Source organism: Strix aluco, chromosome 1 (assembly GCF_031877795.1).
Source record: "Strix aluco isolate bStrAlu1 chromosome 1, bStrAlu1.hap1, whole genome shotgun sequence".
Taxonomy (NCBI): domain Eukaryota; kingdom Metazoa; phylum Chordata; class Aves; order Strigiformes; family Strigidae; genus Strix; species Strix aluco.
In genome coordinates this window covers 66090877-66110852 of record NC_133931.1, presented here as the reverse complement: position 1 = coordinate 66110852, position 19976 = coordinate 66090877, and the positions used below count along the sequence as shown (strand labels likewise).

The window sequence follows — 19976 nt, the reverse complement described above, 5'->3', positions numbered from 1 at the left end:
TTTTACCTCTGTGTAATGCTAAAATCAGCTCAGGACATATTTTTCATTACAGGGGAATTTAAAAAAAAAAAAAAAAAGTATTTTTCTTACAGTAGCAGCTTAACACTACTGCCGGAGGCTACTGTAACCCAGATACTCAATTTCCTCATGTCAATGCATCCACAATGCCCTAAGCGTTAACCTAATGCCTAGTCCAACTGCCCTGGCTCCACCATGCACCAACAGATCCACTAATCCTCAGGCTGTGCAAGAAGCTCTGAACAGGACAATCCAATCCACTCTTCACCCTGCAAGTGTGGGGTCAAAAAGGCACCCACCTGGGCATGCGCTCTACATATACCATGAGAGAGATTACAGCTAGGAAACCAAAATCAGGTTTTGGTGACATCTCAGTACATGTTAGTAGAAGTAGATACAGTTCAACATAACAGTACAGATGGGTTATTCAGAAAGCCTAAAAAATGTAACAGATTGGTGTTTAATGGATTTCTACCACCCAAGTTTAAATGACGTGACAAGACAAATTCCACCTGACCACATTTTTTTTGTTTGTTCTCTTAGACAATGCCATCAGATTATCCAAAGGTCAATTATGAAAACCACTCTGCTCCCTGAGGAAAGGTCATCCAATATCCATGAACGTAAAGTCAATTACCCAATTTACTCAGTGTCCTTCAAGATACTAGGTGGTAAGAACCACACTGTACCAAACAACTCAGACAGCTTCCCAAAGACGCATCTGGACCCTACCTGTTTTAAGGATTTTCTCAGCATATTTTATTATATTAAATCTTAATTCAGAGAACTGGACCTCAAGGTTAATGCACAGCTTGAAACAGTTTTGAGGGAGAGGTAAGCAACATCCATGCACTATAGCAAGTCTCTCATGTATTTTAAAACACTTCTGCAATCCTCTCTCAATTTGCTACACACACACAGAAACTACAGAAACAAAACCTATGCAATTTGTGATATTACAACAACTTTTCTTTTAAAGATAACTGCAATGGCATAAATAAATAAATGTATGAACAGGATCTCAAATTACTTTACCAAGAACTTTACCAAAGCCCAGTGAATTTGGTAGAGTATTTATAACCATTCCCTTTGCCTGCTCCATGGAAAAAATACACTTCAAGAGAACACAAAAACACAAGAACAACTAAAGCAGCTTGCTTAATTCCTGCCAGGCTTCTGACTGAGAGTCTCATGTCTCTGCCAGCTCTTCCTCTTTATGTTCCAGGAAAAGCTGCTATTACCACTTCAGAAACAGTGACACAGGGAGGTGGAGAAAGTTACTCCTTTTTGCCATTGCTGTCAGGCTGTATATCCCCTTTTGCACAAGCTGAGGCTTTTTAGACATATTATCAATCAAACTTAAAAATTAGCAGGTGAAGATGACTTGGAAAAACATTTCTGAGGCTGCCCCCTCACAGAACATGTACGGTGAAATGGCTGGCGAGGGCAAGCAGTCCCTCTGATACACCTCCCTTACTCTCATTCTTCCGTGCACTGAAAGCACGTACAGCTAGTGAATCCCTTCCTCCCACCATTCTGAGGTCGAGCAGTGCACCAAGCAGATTCGTGCATCCAGCAAAAGAGAGGTCTAGCATTACAGAAGGAATTATGCAAGCAGAGACACCTCCTCCTCCAGCGCGGCCCAGTCTCTTCCAGCTCCCCAGGGCTCTGGCACACAAACAAGGTTACACAAGGAACAGCCATGCTGTGACCTTGCAATACACGGGCTACTCCACAGCAAAGCTTTCTCTGCAACACACCTCAAGGTAAAAGCACGATAGTATTCCTCCTCTCATTAGGATCTAAGCTACCCTGACACTCCACTGCATTTACTCAGAGGCAGAGAGCATTAGCACCAGGCAGCTCTGGTTCCCAAGCAGGCAGCACCTGGGAAGGCAGAGGAAAGGAGGACCCTAATGCTCTGCGTGTCAAACAATTCACTAACCCCTTCCACCAAGCTTAATGCTGATCCTGGCTGAAGGGACCAACAGCACCATATGAATCCTGTCCCAGAGAGCAGTGGAAGACTGGAGCAGTTACAGAGGTGAAAGGCGAGGCTGAGAAGGTGACTTGAGAATGTTTCCTTCAATTATGCATATATCCTTAAGGCCAGCCTTGATTTCAAACAGTTGTCTGCAATATTTTCTTTATGGTGAGTGTAAACAGATGCTCCAAAAAGGAAAAACAACATAAAGAATATTATAAAATAAACAATGGAAGATAAAAATAGAAAAAGAAAACAGAAAAAAAATGGAAAAAATAAGAGAGAAGAATAATGTATTTTGGGCGGACTTAACCACCTAGACTGAACAACGACCTACTAAAATTGCATTAAGGCTACATTGTGATAAATTAATACCATACAAAAACCTGCAGGATTTTAATTTCACACAATTTCACGCACATACAAAACCAGCAGATCCATCTAATAGTGTTACTGGAAATACTTTAAAAGGATAGCATTACACTGGAAATATCAGACGAAACTAACTCATCTTTAGGTTTTGTATTTTTCGCTAAACGTTTTCAAAATATTTAACTGGGAAAAAAATATTTCCAAGGCTTACAATAAGTGTTTACTAAGTTTAAGAAATCTTTGCCAGCTGACAAAGATCATAGTTTAACAACGAGAGGGTAAAAAGGCAGTGTGTTTTCAGTGTTAGCATTAATCCTGCAATAACCTAAAATCTTTCTAATTTGAAATGCAACTTTTAAGAGTTGAGACCTGCACATCTTACCATGTTAAGTAGTATTCAGTGCAGACAAAAAACCAGCAACCATTTACAACTGAAACAAAACATACGTCCCTGCTGTATTAGGCCACTCCTGAAGACTTTCCTTGGCATTTGGCTAAAGATTAAACACACACTCTTCCCCAGATAACCAACTTTTCCAAACTTTAGTTGACATACCTACATAGAAGCCTAAGAGAGTCAGCATTCAGTTTCTCCTGCAGTTTGCCAACATGGTATAGCTAAGCAAGTAAATGGTAGAAAAGTGGCTTTGAAATAGTTTGTGAGGGAAATAATACAGATTACCTAAAATACAGTTAAATTCATGGGCAGAGTCAAATCTCTTAGATGTCTTCCCAAAGCAGAAAGAAAACCATAAAAATTGGGTAACACACCATTGTATTCACAGACAAAACCCTTTTAAAGCTATTTTACAATCTTTTAGACTGCTCTGGCACTATCCACATCAGCTAATTGCATTTAAATTGACACGTTACACTACAGTTCTTGTTTTGTTTTTACATTTTCCCTTTTTTCAGCCCAACAGTTCATCTACTTAGAGAGATGGAGAGAGCAATGGAAGTGAATCCATTGTACTACCTTGCTTCCCCTCAGGACAAGCATAATTTGCACAGCATTCTGTTCAAATGCTAGCAATTGTTTTGGGTTTTGTTGTTGGTTTTGGGTTTTGTTGGTTTTTAACCAAAGCAAGCTGCTTTGGGAAAGGTGGAAGGAACCTAAAGCCAGATTATACTTACAGCTCCGTAATGCCCAGCATGAACCAAACTGCTTCCATGACACAAATAACATAGATGTAGCATAGACTTTGATGAAATCAGAGAACAAGGAAGCAGAGAACCTAGCTAGCAGGATCAGGTAAAATTGTATACAGAGTAAGTTTATGGCAGCCATCAACACTTTTTAGCATAGCAGCATTATTTTCTATCATCCCCATATTTGCAGGTCTTTGGAGAGGTTTGTATTATCTCTGTAAGGAAAGGAAACATAAGTGGGGGAATATGCTGTTGGGAAAACAGGGACAATAGTGTGAGAAGGAGCAGACTAAAAAGCAAACCCAAGTCCTGACAGTAATCTATACACAGGAAAGTTTTCAGGGACTTGCTGAAGCAGAGAAGATGGAAGGACAGCAAAGAGGGAGATGAAAAGGTAGGAAAGGGAGCATAAAGGTACCCATAGTGTGTGCAACAACTGTACACAGCATACCTCAATATGCTTACAAAAAATGCAGGCATTTCAGCACCTTCTTGAGATGAAAGCACACAAAGCCCAAAGCCCAAACACAGCGCTTTTCTGACACTTGCAAGGTGCAGACGTGAACAGTGATACTCTCAAGAAAACTGCTTGTTATATTTAAAATACACTTTCCATGTTATGTTTTTTAAAATAATAATAATATAAAATACATATTTTAGATTTGGGATATGAATAAACTTAGCAAGACAGCAGAAATTATTACTCATCAATGCATCAGTACCTAACAAAGCTAGTATTTCTTCAAATATTTACCGGCAACATTGTAAACACCAGAAGAGAAGATCTTCAGCTAAAGCCGGCTGCACTGAAAACCCAAACATCTGTATCCACCTACCTTCACTGCTTCTTACCTAAGGCTCCTTGAGCTCTGCATTGGAGTAGAAGCTCACATGCACGGCTATAAGATGGGTATCATTCTTAAGCACCAGGCTCAAGTGTTTGTTAAGACATGAGCCTCTGAAAGGCTTCTCTTTTATCAATGAATAGTTTCGGTCTTGCTAATGGCCTTGAAGGCAGAGAGGGAGAAGCCCTTTCATTCAAAGGTCGACCCTGAACAAACACAGCAGTGCCCCATCTCCCAATTCATATCAGGGTCAACAGCCATTCACTTCCCCTAATCAGATTCGAGTAGAAACTGCTCTGCAGGAGCTCTATCACCTTCTTGCTTTCCTCCCCGGCCCCAAGCACAAGGAGGTATCTATAACTTAGCTCAAATCCTCAAAATTTCACGAAGCTCTACAAAAGCAGTGATCTGTCAAAGTTTTAGGTACAAGGGGAGGATTGCTGTTCAATCAGAGGATGTGTTCAGAAAAAGAGACATGTACCTGAAGTGCTTATTCCATAAAGACATGCCTCTGGCAAGCATCTTGCAAGCACTCAGGAGCACAAAATGGAAATGGCTTGCTCTGAGTGACCTCAGCCTCCTAAGCCCTGGCTATTAGAGTGCTCCCAGACATCCCAACCACACTGCTGACAACCTCACAGGCGAACAGGGGAAAAAAATTAAATCTAGTTGTCAATCTATCTAAAAAGCACAGAAACAAGCACCGCTTGAGAAAGCAATGCAGGACAGAAATCCTAAGGGGAAAATAGACCCAGCCTCTCCCCTTCTGTTTCCCATCCTCGCATTCACACTTTCTGAAGGCCATCCTGCTGTCACACAGGCCTTCTACTGTACGTAGGGATACAAACACCACTTGTCAGACAAGGAAATAAGCTGCACAATGTCCAGCACCCACAAGCCCAACCCACAAGTTGTTGGTTTTGTTTTTTTCTCCAATAACGGTCACTTTGCAAAGAAGAACCAGAAACATAACCTGTCCAAGTAAGAACTGCTCCTCACTTGCTCACAGTTTCTATCCTGCACGCACCTTTGCATTAGCCTCACACGGACACATGGACCCTTTTAATTTGTATTTGTTCAGAGGGGAGAGTGCTGTCAGGATTCATTTGCAAAGCCCCCTGAGGAGTAACAGTACTATAACAATGAGAAAACACTGTTTGGCTGAGGGGGGAAGCCTTCCCCTTTGCTAAAACCCCACCTATCCATCGCTCTCCCAGAAGCCGCTGCCCTGGCACCCACGGGGCCAGGCAACCACCTCTCCCACACTCACCGCCAGTGATGCAACTTCTCCAAACTTTGCACCAACCAGCAGAAACTTGTTTTGGTTTGCTAACGTTAAAATCGCATCCTGCAGCTATTTGGACCTTATTCTGCTATCCCAACTTTCCAAGCCAGGGTAGCTCTTCCCTCACCCACCAGGCCAATTAATTTGGTTAGGTCTGTTTCAGGAGTGTTGACTCTGGCTCTTATAATTAAATTTTCATCATAATAGTTTGTCATCTTAAATGATCAAATTAGGGAAGTTATCATTAACAAAAAGATATCACTCGTGAGTTGACAGAGCGGGTGTTCCAGAAACAAGGAGAGATTAGACAGGAACAAGGGCAGAAATCAGCTTGGGGACTCCGGTAGCAGTACAAAGCACAGTTAGCAGCAGTTACATTTAAAGAATCATTTTACATCCTGGGCCTGTAATTACTTTACACAGAACTAAATTACCACCACCATGAGAAAAAAATGAAGCAGAATTGTAGGTGATCCAAAGTAAGAATTTTAATAATCAGACTAATCAATGGCATTCACCAATTTTTCCACCACAACAATGGTTGAAGGGCTCTGAGCAACAAGAAGCATTTTTCACAGTACGCTGCACTAACTTTTCAATTAGCAGCCCTTGTGCCTTTCTCAAGCTTATTGCGTCCTCCTCCTCACCACTTACAATGAAGTGAACCACATTCCCTGTGTGAGAAGTCTTTTCTTAGAAAAAGTATCTTCAGGCAGACAAAACAAGCCACGAAAGAAAAAAAAAAAATAGAAAAATCCTTGCTTAGGGAGGCTCCATTCACAAATAGTGGTGGCAGGGAGTCAGGCCCTCTAGAAACAAAAGTACATTAGCAAACCACATTGGTACATTTTACATATTCAGCAAAAGAAGTAGAAAGAGTGTGACAGTTTTAAAAAAAAAAAGTTTCTAATTGCGTTATGAAAACTTGACAGAAGGAAAGACCCCATGAACAATTCAGAACCATAGTGGATTCCTGCCTCCCACCACTCCTTTTTTCCTGATAGCTGTTAGAGCTGGGAACAGAAAACCTGAAGCCGCTAAGAGTGAGATAATCTTTACATTTCCTCCTTCCAGAGCCCAGATAAAGATATATATGCCCGCAGGTCGGTGTGCACTTGCAAAGTACCAGGCAGAACAAAGGCATGTACTTTCAGGACACCGAAAGACAAGTTACCTTTTCTTACCTTTCCCTACGTGTACCAGTTGCCCAAAACTAAAGAAGGGGAGAGCAAGCAAGCTGCTCTTCCAATGTAATGGTTATATTATCCTCCCAAAGCATAAAAAGAATATCAACATGCAAGAAATCTTCTGCGCTTCAACCAAGTGTCAAACAAAACATACAACTCTTGGGCAGAGCTACACTCAAAAGGACACAAAAGTGCCAGGACTGTAGAAAATCTACATTTTGCCTGGGTAGCCAGAGAAAGAGGATTGTTTCTGTTCGGTCAACGGCAAATTTAATTAAGTGAGTAGATTAGAGCTTACCCTCAATGCAGACAGACCTGAGGGAAAGGCGCCTCAGAGTTTATTTGTAAAAAGTGTGTCAACACCGATTTAAACAGAAGACAAGGTTCTGTCTGCAATTGATGCTTTGGGTGTGGGAAATAAGGAAGGGGAAGGGGAAAAGAACAACTGCAAGTAGGAACTGGAAGTGGAAATTGAGGAAAGAAAAGTAATTCCCAACCCCAGCAACCCAAAGAAGAGAGAAGTATTCCTGTCAGACTGGTTAATTCCATTGATGGCCAGTTTCCCCTCCTGGAAGTGGAAACATCTCAAAGGGTATTTCAACATTTGCATGCACTATCACAGCATCAGAATGCTAAATTCATAGATCTTCCCACCAGTTAAAAGTAACCTTATAGATCAGCGTATAACATAAGCATAGATTTCAGTAAAATTTGCACATAAACAAGTATTTTCTTTTAAACAGTTCCTATTTTGGGACTATATACAACTGCATAACTGGATTAATAAATTCTCTTTCCAGCAGTACTCTTATTATTTTCCAGTTTTCTGGAGCAATCTTATTGGCCACAGTTCAATTGTTTTCTAAGAGGCGCCTTGTAAATGTATTAAAACACATTTTCACATATAAGTATTTTTTGATTACTCTACCTCACTTCATTTAGATTTCCTGACACGACGGATGTACCAACACCTACTTCCTTTCATCTTCATAAACACACACTTAAGATATATGTCATAACAGTCAATGTTCTGGGCACGGAAGAGGAAACACCATTATTTTAAAAGAATGTCCATATTTAACATTATCACACACCAGCTGTCATGATATAATGTGCAAGATTGCACACATTTTATGTAAAACTAACCTTGGACAACCCTGTGAGTTTCATGCTCTTCATGATTTAATACTAGTGCATATTTTTTAAGGCAAGACATTTGCACCTAGATAGAGAAATTCATCTCTATTTGAACAGAATATTATGGATGGATCGAGACAAAAGATGAGCAATGAAAAACAAGTGCCAGAGCCTTTAATCCCAAAATAGTTTTGGCAGTGCAAAATATTACTGCCTCCACTCAGAGACTGCCACCCTTACAGCTGAACAGATACAGCAGCTCATGCAAGCTTTTCTCAGCTGCTTCAGTACAGTCAGCCAGGTTGTTCAAGCAGAATTCAAAAGCCACATGGACAGTGCGCAAGATGGCCATAATTGCTCTTTAAAAGTAAATACGGATAGATTTTTTTTTTTTTCAAATAGAATTTCAGTCTTCGTGAGTCTTTAGAAGCAGAACATGAAATCTCAGACCATGTGCACAGAACAAATACAAACCTATTTGACAGGAGTCAACTAAAAATTTTGTTTTAAAAGCCCATGGAAACATATATCCCAAAGAAAGTGAAAAGGACATACAAATTAATTCCAGTGAATCCATGTTGGGCATACAGTACATTTTAAGGAGAGCCACCTGTCAAAGTAACTGTCCTGGTTCCAGAAGTAGCACTGTGATATTTTAACAAAGAGAACGTAAATGATCTGGGGCAGCAGTGGAACAGAGATTCCCCAACGGGACTTCCTAATAAAGTGCTGTTGGTCACTACATCACATCACACTATTCTGTGGCCTTAAGGTTAGGAAAACATTAAAAAAAAAAAACCAACAACAACAAAGCAAAAAAACCCAGGTCAGCTTCATCTAATCTCAAAAGCAACTAGTCTAGGAGTATTCTCTTTTATTAATAGTAAAGAAACAAAAAGTAAGAGGAATCCTGAATTCTGGCCTGTCATGAACCATTCCTGAAAACATCAGTATTTCATAATGACTTGGTCAGATGTATTTAACGTATTGCCTTGATCTTACAATTTCAACTTCTCAATGGTTGCTACTAATTACAATCAAGCTGATAGGAAGAAACTGCAATGGGAAATATTCAGCAAAATGCTTTACAGATACCTAGGCTATTTTGAGGGGAAAAAAGCAGCACCACAAACACCAAAAATTAAGAAGCCAGGTTTCCTACAGGGGTTTGTCTACAGGTGATAATCTAATAATCACTGAGGCCTCTGGGTTAAAAAAAAAAAAAAAAAAACACACACACACACAACAACAAACAATATAAATCTCTCTCATGGACAGGGCATTCTGCCTCATCCCTTATGCTACCAAAAGGAGGGGCCTTCAGGGGAGGGAGTAGGTAAAAAAGTTTCTCTTCTTTTCCTGACTGCCTTTCCCGGCCCCCTCAAACTGGTTCTATTATCATTACAACCAAGACCTCTGCATACACATCAGCTTAAATTGAAACTAGAGAGAAGGTCAGAAGTTGCCAGTGTGAGGAGGAACACGGCAGCCACTCAGCGCGTGATGCCTTAAATCTCATCCTCATAAGAATCCAGGTTTAAACAAAACAATCCCACAAAACCAAAGCAATCCTCCACTGATTACAAAAGAGTGATGCCTTTATCTATTTTAACCCAGTAAGATTATGGCTACGAGAACCATATTGAAGTTAAACACAGTGGGGTCCGCTCCTGCAGTAGCACTCTGCCTCTGGCTGAAGGCCACATGAAGCTCGCTGGGCCAGCCTGCCCAAGTGCCCTGTCAGAGTCTGGCTGCCTGTACCCAACATGGCACAGGTATGTGACCCAAAGACCTGGGAGAAGCCTTGACTGGAGCTCCCCATATTTCTCCAGAGCTCCAGCACCAGCCTGAGCAATGCTGCAGCTACATCTGCACTTGGCCATTTTCCCAGCTGAGCCTCCCCCACCAACCCTACTGTCCAGCTTGACCTTGGGTCTGTCTCAGCACTACAGTGCTGCCAGCAACCACCAAGCACAGCTGTCCCCAGCTACCACCCCCAGTCCCACTGGGTGCATCATGGTGGGATGGTGGCCTGCCAGGGAGCCCCGTGATGCCTTTCCCCCTCACCCCGTGGGGCAGTTCCTCCTCTGCAGCCTTTCAAGGATTCCTCTACGCCTGGGTGTTTCCTCGCTCTCCCTAATGATACTTTAGCAGAGCAAAGCTGCCAAGGTGACTTGGACAAGGCTGAGGTTTGGCTCTTATTGGTGGAGGACTGATCTTCTGTCCATTCAAGCTGGTTATTGCCTTTTCAGGATTGGCTATCAGTTTGCTGCCTGCACACCTGAGACCTGGTACCAGCAGACCAGAGGCAGTTGAGCAGCTCGCCATGTTAACTGGCTTGCATCATTATGACTAATTGAAAAACTAAGCAACTACAGATTGAGATTACTGGAGGCAGCAAACTCATTGTGCAGACTGCAAAAAAATCTGATTTACAACAAAACTCCTAGTCATAATTTCCAATCTCTGGCACCCAAAGCTGAGATCCTAAAGCACCTTAAGGCAAGCATGGTCTTTATCCATCGATTTCATCAGTTTAACATTGGGACCTTAGTTCAAGCAACACCAGGGTTTTTGCACTGTTTTTTCTTTAGTCTCAGCTTCCAATCTCCATCTTAATTATGAGAGGAATTTCCTAGAGTGACTTAAATAGATGGTAATATCCATATTCTAGTACTCTGCACCCTGAATACACTGTGAACAACAGGGCCAGAGGTCAAGTGTTTTTATAGTTACCTGCCAAGTGCAGTCATTTTTAAATAATCTCCCTTTCTCAAAGTGGTACTGATTTTGCCTGATTTTCCTAGGAAGGAAGGATGAGAGATCATTTAATTAAAGCACAGATTTGGGTGCCAGGGCTCAGTGCCAACCTCTGTGATCAACCTCCTCTAAAACCTTGAGAGCATTCCACCACAGCTCTGGAGGTTAGCTTGACTGAGAACAACTGGTATTTTCTCTTTATTAAGTGCTGGACCCAATGCATGCTTATTTTGCTTATAAACACCCAACTACTAATAAAATTTAAAATGAAATCTCAAAACAATTCACTGCTACACGTGCACTCAAGAGACTGCTCAGAAGAACATTAACATTTCAAAACTAAGCTCTCAGTAGTGGAGGAGCACTGGCATGAAGATTGTCCATGCAATCACATTTGAATCCTCTGGTGCACGCACTTAAGGATACAGTCTTTAAATACTACATTGCTTTTGCCGCCAACATTTCATTCAGCATTCAGTTTGACACACTCACTTATAGCGATTCAGCATTCAGTTTTACGTGCCCTGGTCAGAATGCAGCCATATGCATTATTTACTGAATACTGTTAAGTCCCAGCTTGGAGTACAAAAATTCCTAATTTTGCTGGCAGCTTTCCTGTGGTGCATTAAGCACCTACATATTTCTAAAACAAAATTATTTATCTTCAGCATCATTCTTTTGAAGAGAGGAGGGTATATCTCCTCTACTTTACAGGTAAGAAATGAGAGCATGTAGAGACAGTGAGGCCAAAAAGTCTCCCCTCTAATTTGAGGTATCCAACTTAAGCTGTGGCTGGTATCCTGTTTTTCAGAGCACTCTGCATTTCAGAGAGCTCTGCATCCTCAAAAGGAACCACAGTCTCCACTGGCCTCTGACACAGCAGACAACACTGAGCACTTCTGCAAAAAAACCCACATAAAATAAAGATACACACATATAATTAGAGAAACATTGTTAAAAAAATGCCATTAGTGATTTGTCCAGCTTCACATAGGGCAGTTTTCCTCTGTGGAAGAGAAAACAAAATCTAACCCTGATAGTCAACAGTCAATTTCTCTAACCATGAAAGCATTCTTTTTTTTTTCTTTAATATAAATCCTCTGCATTTTTGCATCAAAGAACAAATGGTTCTACCAGACAATACCCCCTTCAGCAATTCATCCCCGTAAAACTTATCCAGTGCACTGAAGACAACATGCATGCACACAAAAACTGCTCCCTAACTTGTGAACCCCTTAAGCAGGTTCCCTCCCTTTCAGTACCTCTTCAGTCATAAAAGGTTAAAGTCCCCCACCCGAGAGCTTAGGAGAGAAAAAACATGAGTCATCACATTTAGGTATTCTACCACCGAGCAGTACATCCCTCAGAAACCTCACTGACAATTCAAAGCTTGACATACTTCTGGTCCCATCAGATCACAACAGTATTTGAGTATTTCCATGGTATATTCCACTATCGATAACAGTAATGATTCTGTATAAGTCAAAAAGTCAATTGAGTGTTACTGCTTCAGTGAAACTGTCAGCCTTCCCTATAAACACGGCTTTCAAATAAATAGAGACAATCAATCAACATTGACATACTCAACCTTTTTCCAGTATGGAAACAGGAACTGTAAACCTAGGAGCTACGTATAACATGGGTAGATATTACGCAGAAAATATTTCAAATTCCTTAAGTAGCTGCTCTCACTGAAAAACAGACCATTATCAACAGTCTTTTTGCCCTGGGATAATCAACATGTACTTTATGAATAGAATTCAGAACTGATTAATAAGTTGCTGGGTTTAGAGACAAAATAGAATATCTGCACAGGGAACTTATCTTAAATCTGTAACAATGGTCTTGGCAATGAAACTTTCAAATATATAATAGCATTATATGGACATTATGCATTCAAATTTCAAACATCTTGCAAAATAGTATAGCAGCACTGTCGTTATTTGTATTTGTTACTCTAGTTCTGATAGAGAGGTATCCAAAAAAATGAAGAAATAAAGTTCCATCTCTTTTTGCATATCCACGTATTAAAGACAGTAAGCATACCAGCTCATTACCACAGCTTTCTTCTTATCAAGAGAGGCCAGCAAAACTATTCTTGAGAAAACAGGAAAGCATACTTAAAGTGAGATTAATTTGAGCTCTCCTCTACTACAGTTTTAGGAATGGCAATGGAGGATCCCACACAGTAAGCATTTGTTTTAAAATGCAGAGGTATGACTTAACAGAGAGTACTAAAAAGTACAAATAGTCATCGGAGTTCAAAAAGCACAACAGTTTTACTGTTACTCTTCGCTACCTAACGGCTTCAGAAGATTCCCAAAAGGTAAGTAATTCTACATGCTTCATTTTGTATTTCTTGTCCACTCAAAATTCCTACAGATGTAAATGGGAAACCTAAGCAGCAAAGGCAGCAAATTATTTTATAACAGGTTCTAATAATAGCTTGCTTTAGCATCAGTCCATAACACAATACTCTAAACCCTGAAGAATAACTCAGTGATAACATGTGTGTACACGTGCATGCCTGCATATCAACTTCCTGTGCAGGCTATCAAGAAACTAGAAAAATAAGTGATATGTGTGTCTTATGGCACACACAAAGTTCAGAGAACCCTTCCAGAGCAAAATTAATGTCTTCTGAAGAGATACTGGCTTTCCTTCATATATGTAATCAAAGTCATTCCATCATACTTACCAATATTTTGTTATCCACTTTATCTCCCTTGGTTTCCAGCTTTACTTTCTTCTTGACTGAAATTTTGATTTTCCTCCCAATAACATCCCTGACACTTTCTGAAATAAAAGAAAAGACCTTAATTAAACACCTTCAATGTAAACATGAGAAGGAAACAGACACCACTGTCAAGTTTTCAGGGAGACCCAGAACTATGTTGTTCAATCGCTTGCACTCATGGAAATCTCATGCACATGCACCAGTACTAAACATAACCTAACACAAGTACAACTTTTCTAAGCATGTCATCTACACAATAATTTATATCTACTATGATAGGATTATCGATTTCATATGCCAGGATTCTAAACATAATTTGGTATTTCTTTCCAGCACTACTTACACATCAAAAGCATTCCCAAGGCAAGCCCCAGCAATGCTTAGCTCTACTCTGGGAAAATACAACAAACTCCTCACTTGCTATCATTTCTACCTGAAAAGCTTGCTAAAGCAAATTAGCTTCTTGCATTGCAAAAATTTTAGCCCACTGTTGCTAATATCGGGGAGGCTAAATGGGTCAGATAACGGAAAAACAAGCGTTCGCACATTTTGCACTCTGCACGTTTAAGCTGCAAAGCAAACCAAGCAGACTTCCAGATACTAACGCCTGACAGCTATGCAGCAGAGGCTGTGGAAGGCAACACACTGGTCTCAGTCCAAGTCCCAACGACAACGTGCCAACACCAAAGTTACATTAATTTCCGTAATGTTTTAATATGTATATGCATACACATGTATACACCACCTCTGCCAAGTACCAGATGAACCAGCCTTTCCCCTAAACGTTTGTACCCCAGCCCGAAGGGAACGTGTCCACAGGGAACCCTATCAGAAAGCTTATACAACTACTGACACTGATGCAATTGGGAGATAAACAGAAGAGTTCACCTAGAAGAGCCAATTTGGCACCTTCTGTAAGTTTCAGTCCCCAGCCCCCACAGAAAAGGAATGAGAAAGAAATCTTTTAAACACATTAACCTATTTCCAGCACTACAACTGGCATCTGTAAAAGGCAAGTCTCCACCCTCCCCAGACACACACACTTTGCCCTCCTGCACACTGAAGTTTAAAGGCTAAAATTGAAGATAATGGGCTCTTCCCAAGGCTTTTAATTATAGTGCTCTGTATAGCACTTTTCTGCACAATTTTCATCCGGCAGTCAGAATGTACTAGCACAAACAACACGCCATTTATTAAGCCTGGACGTTTAGCCCAGGCCACAGCATTCTGCCTGCGGGGCAGGAGGGTGTGCAAGTCAGAAACGCGCCTGGTCCGAGACACTCTCCACCAGAAAGAGCTCTTTCTGCAGAATCGGCATGTTTTCCCCAGGAATTTTAATTTTCCTATCAGGAAACAAAAGCTTCTCGGTACTAGTGGCTTGCCCGGCGAGAAGCCTACCCCAAGCCGCGGCAGCTCCATGGCAGACGGCCAGCGCAGCCGGCTCCCTGGGCAACCACTTGGTCACGATCCAGGCTGCGAGCTCCCCGAGTAGCCAGGTAAGCAAAGCCTGGGGGAAAGTCCAGCTCCATGTGAACTCTTTTCCCCAGGCTTCCTCTCCCATGGGTAATGCCTAATTCTGGTCTTTCTGTCCCTGCCTGGGAACCCAGAAGCAAGCTGACCACACAGGCTTTTTCATAAAGCCCTATCTTTACAGAAGGAAAGATATTGCTGCCATCTCCGTTCCTTTCCCTCCACCCCCAGCCTCTGCCTTTTAATTTCTCCTCTCCCACAAACAGCTCCAAGTGCCTGCATCTAGCAAGGGACTTCCTCCTGAGACGCCCGCATCGGGAGACCCACTTCCCTTCACTGTCCTACAGTTCTCACGCAGCAGTAGTGGGAGTGAGACTGCAAGCCCTCAGCTCCAGCACTCTTACTTCAACAAGCTGTAGGGAGAGAAAGGACCTGTGACCCAAGACTCCACAAAGCGTCGTCGGCAGGTCAGCTCCCTCCAAGGCCCTATCTGCCAGAAAGGGCTAGAAACACTTCTTCAAAGAGTTAAGATATAGATTTCATTGATATTCCCCATGGGGCTGGGGACACTTCCTTACACACTGGGTGGCAAGTGGACTTGCAAAGTAGTTTTTCAGACTCAGAGATGGAAACATAACTTTAAGGCTCATATTTTAAAGTGCTCATCCATATCTAGTGCTGGAGACTTCAGACACCACACCTCAGAGGAGCAGATCCAGGTAAATCAACAGTAAGAGAGGGTTTTTTGAAGACTGTGACCTATGAGACACGACAAAGGTCACACGGGAAGTGAGTAACAGAGCAAAAACTGCAGCTCAAACACTCCTACCCCCAGTTTACTCTCCACACTCCAATCACTCAGTGCTAAGGCACATCGTTTCATCCTGTTCTCAAAACATAGGGTTACTACAAGAAGCCCATTTAAAAGGTTAAATTTTAACATACAGACACCAAAATACAGCTAGTAATCAAACCAATTTACATGAACAGATCCACATGCCCCAGAAGAGTCATTGACAAGGCAAGTTGGGTGGGTGCCGGACACCAGGACTGAGGGGCAATTCTTGAAATTGTCCAAGGCCACGGGAGGAGGGAATGTGTGAAGATGCTCCCTTTGCTCTTCCCAGTAACATGCACCACACCTCACCTACGACACTAGAGTACAGCGCAGATCCACAGTGAGTAAAAAGTACCATGCGTTAGCAGTTCACGGTTTTGACCCTAGCTACTCCTAGCACACTTCCCAGCTCATCACTTCTTAGTACTAAGCTATAGACTAAAGCAAACCACATGGTTTGCACACTAAAAGAACTGCAAAATAGAGCTATTTTGTCTATACAGAAAAAAAATTCTGTGACAGCTGCAGCCATCCATCCAGATTTTTACCAATATTTTACAAATGCTAAAACCAGTTGCCACCGATAGTGCTGACTGACAAAATCAAAGGAAATGCAACAGCGTAAACGAACTAGGTAAGGTTTTATAGACTATTGGACATAACATGTACCTTGTTGCCTGACAGATTTCTATTTCCATCTGTCATTAAGGCACCACTTTAAATTATTCTGATGTTGGTGAGATCCTTAGATCTCTCTTCAACAGGCAAAACTGCAACTAAAAGCAAAGGAAGTTTGGCCTGAGCAAGGTGGCTGAGGACCAGGCCTAGAGCATCAGACCTGTTACCCCCAAATGACGCTGGTTACCAACGCAGCACGTTAACGATCCATTTATCGAAAGCTCCCCAACAGCGATGACAGCATTTTCAGGGTCCTTACCATCATCACCTATGATTTCCTAAGCGTGCACCATGCAACATGGGGGTTTGTGGCCATAAAACTTTAATTACAAATACCCTCGCTCCCTCGTCACCAACATGGGAAAATGAGTCTTAAACTACGCAAATCCGGGGGGAAAACGAAAGAAACAACGACCGGAGCCACAGCTCGGAGCCTGTGCCGGCGCCGCCAGGCTAAGGCGCGGGGAGGACCTGCCGCGGCGGCCGGGCGGGGGTCCCGGCGCGGGCGGCCCGGGGCAGCTCCACCGCGCTCTGCCAGCCCCCGCAGGGCCCCGGTGACCCCCGGCAGACCCCTCCGGAGGGCGGGCGCAGGGGGGGCCGGGGAGAGCCCCTCGCTGCCCGGGGAGGGCCACACGGGCACAGCCCCTGCCCGCCGCCGCCTCCCCGCTCCCCGCCGCAGCCCCCGCCCGACCATTCCCCGCACGCAGCAGCGGGGCCAAGCGCCTCCTCAGAGTCCCCCCAAACCCTCCGCGGCGCCCCCTCGGCTTCCCCAGCCAGTCCCCGCGGAGCTGCCCCCGGCTCCACCGACACGCGCAGACCCTCCCCACCCCCGGTCCCTCCACATCCCCCCCACCGGCAACGCCGCAGCCCGGGGTCGCACACGGCGGCCTCCAAACTTGCCAGCCCCCGCAACACCTTCCCCCAGGACCCCCCCGCCGCCATACCCCGTCCCTTACCGATCAACTCTTTGGGGACGTCGGAGCTCTCCTCGGCCATGGCGGCGCTGCCCGGCGCCCGGGGGGTGCCCGGTGGCGGGGCTGCTTCAGCGGCGCGCCGTCCCTCCGCCAGGCGCGGCGGGCATGCAGCCGGCGGGGCGGGGGAGGGGGCCGGCCGTGCAGGCGCCTCGCTGCGGTGCGGGAGTGCGGCGAGCGCGGACGGAGGGAAGGAAGGAGGGAGGGAGGGAGGAGGGAGGGAAGGGGCTTCTCCCGCCCCGCGGAGCCCGCTCCCTCCGCGCTACATGACGCCCCCGGCTGCCGGCGCGGCCAGGAGGGGCATTTCCAGAGGAGGAACGGCCCGCAGGCAGCCGTCAGGCGCGGCGGCCCCCGCGCCGGCTCCCTCCTTCCCCCCCCACCCCGCGCCGCCCCTCACACGGCCGGCCCCTCCGCTCCGCTCCGCGCCGCCCGGCTCCCCCCGCCCGGCACCGGCGGCTCAGGCGCGGGCGGGAGGAGGAGGAGGAGGAGGAGGCGGAGGCGGCGGCGGCTGCCCCCGCCCCGGGAGGGCTGGCGCCCTCACCCCGGCCCGGCCTCCTCACCTCGCGAGAGCCGCCGGGAGCCGCTCGCCCGCGCCCACCGAGCACCCGGCGGCTGAGGGGGAGGAGGAGGAGGAGGAGGAGGAGGGGGAGGAGGAGGAGGAGGAGGAGGAGGGGGTGGCGGCGGCGGCGGCCGGGAGCATCGCCCTCAGGAAGCCATTGCGCCCGCCCCGCCGCGGAGAGGAAGAGGGAGAGGGAGAGGAGGGGGGCAGCGGGCTGGGAAATTCAGCGCGGTGGGGCCGGCCCCTCCTTCGGCCGATCAGCCCCCGGCGCTGCGGCGGGCCCGGGAGGGTGGCGGCGGGGGCCATCTGCCGGCGGCCGCGAGTGGCGCGGCCCAACCGGCCCGGCCTGACCCGATCCCCGCCGCCGCCGCCGAGGTCGCCGGTAGCAGCACCGGCCCTCCTCAACAGACACTCTGCCTTTCGCAGCCGCACCTTCAGGCTTTGCGCCGCGGGAAGTCTCCTCGGGGTGCGTGTCATTAAAAACCGTGTATGGTCTGAAGGGGGTCGTTGTCCTCAACAAAGGTCAGTCCTCGCCGCGCTGGAAAGGGATCGCCCAGGCTGGATCGCTTTCGAGCCCTGGCAGGGGATCACCTTTGATCCAGAACTCATCTGCCTCTCCCTCGCTCCCCCACCTGATCTCCATAGGGACGCAGCCGCCTGGGCACCTGTTGGGAGGTGAGGCCCACGCTAGGGACTGCTCAGCAAACCCGGGGCACAGCGAAAGGCCCGTCTCGGAGCTTGGGCCAGGTGGAAGGGAACCGAACGTGCCGCCTTTCCCAGGACCGAAGAAGAACCCACAAATTGCGGCGTTTTGCTTGTTGCGCTTTAAGCGCCGAGAAATTTTTTGTCGTGCGTACAGCCACATTATAGAAACGCGGCACACGAGCTGCCTAGTTGTGCCTATAAAAACAAGGATGGAAAGATGCTTATTGGATGAGAGCGAAGGAAGAGGCTCAGCAGCTCTGGAAATCTTGCTTCTGGTAGCGATGCCGAGTTTCAGCGAAAGGGTCATTTTCACTGCAGCAGGACTGTGATTGGTCACCCTCCATCCTAAAGGGGTGGATTACTGCATAAGCCTCTTATTTCAAGCACTCTACAAGTGAGTGGCGGATCTGGGAGATCAAAGTCGTTTATGTACAATTAAGAAACCTGAAATGCATTCAGTGAGAGCAACAGCGTGAATCCAAGAAGAGTTATTTTGCTGGTACAATACCATACTGCTGCACTCTGTGTCTCAGGGACTCCTGCACACCCCGGTCTTCAGAAGAAACATGACTGAAATTGGTTGGACTTGTCAAACAATTTTATTATGATTCCCCATGGCACCAAGCAGCTCTCTAAATAATGTCAGAGATCATTTTACCAATATAGACAGGATTACTACAGAAATGGCTACAATTTGCTCTCCTTCCAGTTTGATGTTTACATGTAATGAATACGGACATTCTTTAAAAAAATAAACACAAAATGAATGTATTAGTAAAAGAATATAGTAAAGAACCTGTGTGCTTTTAATATATATCAATGTCAATCAAATCTTATCTGGATATCTATGTGTGTATATATATGTAGAATGCACTGTACTCATTTTCCATTTACAGTTGTCTTCTCCCTTTTCCTCACTGTATCTGCATCCTTTTCTGATATATGCAAAATACCTGCTGACCTCTTCCTTTCCTTCCTGCCAATCTTTCCTCACAGCTCAGCAGAAAACTGCATTTCTTGCTTGCTCTATAACACACAAGCTTACTTCCACCGAGGAACACGGGTATCTTTTGACAGGAAACGAAAAAAGAATTGAGAAGTTACATTTTTTCTAACACCCAGGAGGGAAAAATCAGATCATTAAGTCTGCATAAGAAAGACCATGTAATTTCATATGCAGTTACTTCTGCATTGAGTATAATGCCCTGTGTTCAGCTAAAACTTCCAGAAAGGTATCTTCTCTTCCATTGCTATTCACCTGCTCTGCAAAAAATGCACATT

The 19976-nt window shown here is 44.9% G+C and overlaps 1 protein-coding gene across 6 annotated transcripts in view; it reads right to left on the bottom strand.

Annotated features, from left to right (window-relative positions):
* Nucleotides 1–17852, bottom strand: part of CARMIL1 (capping protein regulator and myosin 1 linker 1) — a 196447-nt gene extending 178595 nt beyond the window's left edge. For 2 of the 6 annotated variants that reach the window (XM_074823520.1, XM_074823510.1), the window contains exons 1-2: nt 17417–17852; nt 13436–13533 (exon numbers count right to left, since the gene is read on the bottom strand). In XM_074823520.1, coding sequence (XP_074679621.1) covers nt 13436–13533; nt 17417–17456 — 138 coding nt within the window. In that variant the 5' untranslated portion in view covers nt 17457–17852. The remainder of the gene's footprint in view (nt 1–13435; nt 13534–17416) is intronic. The other 4 variants (XM_074823466.1, XM_074823488.1, XM_074823477.1 and 1 more) reach the window with 2 other exon arrangements.
* Between the last annotated feature and the right edge of the window lie 2124 nt (nt 17853–19976).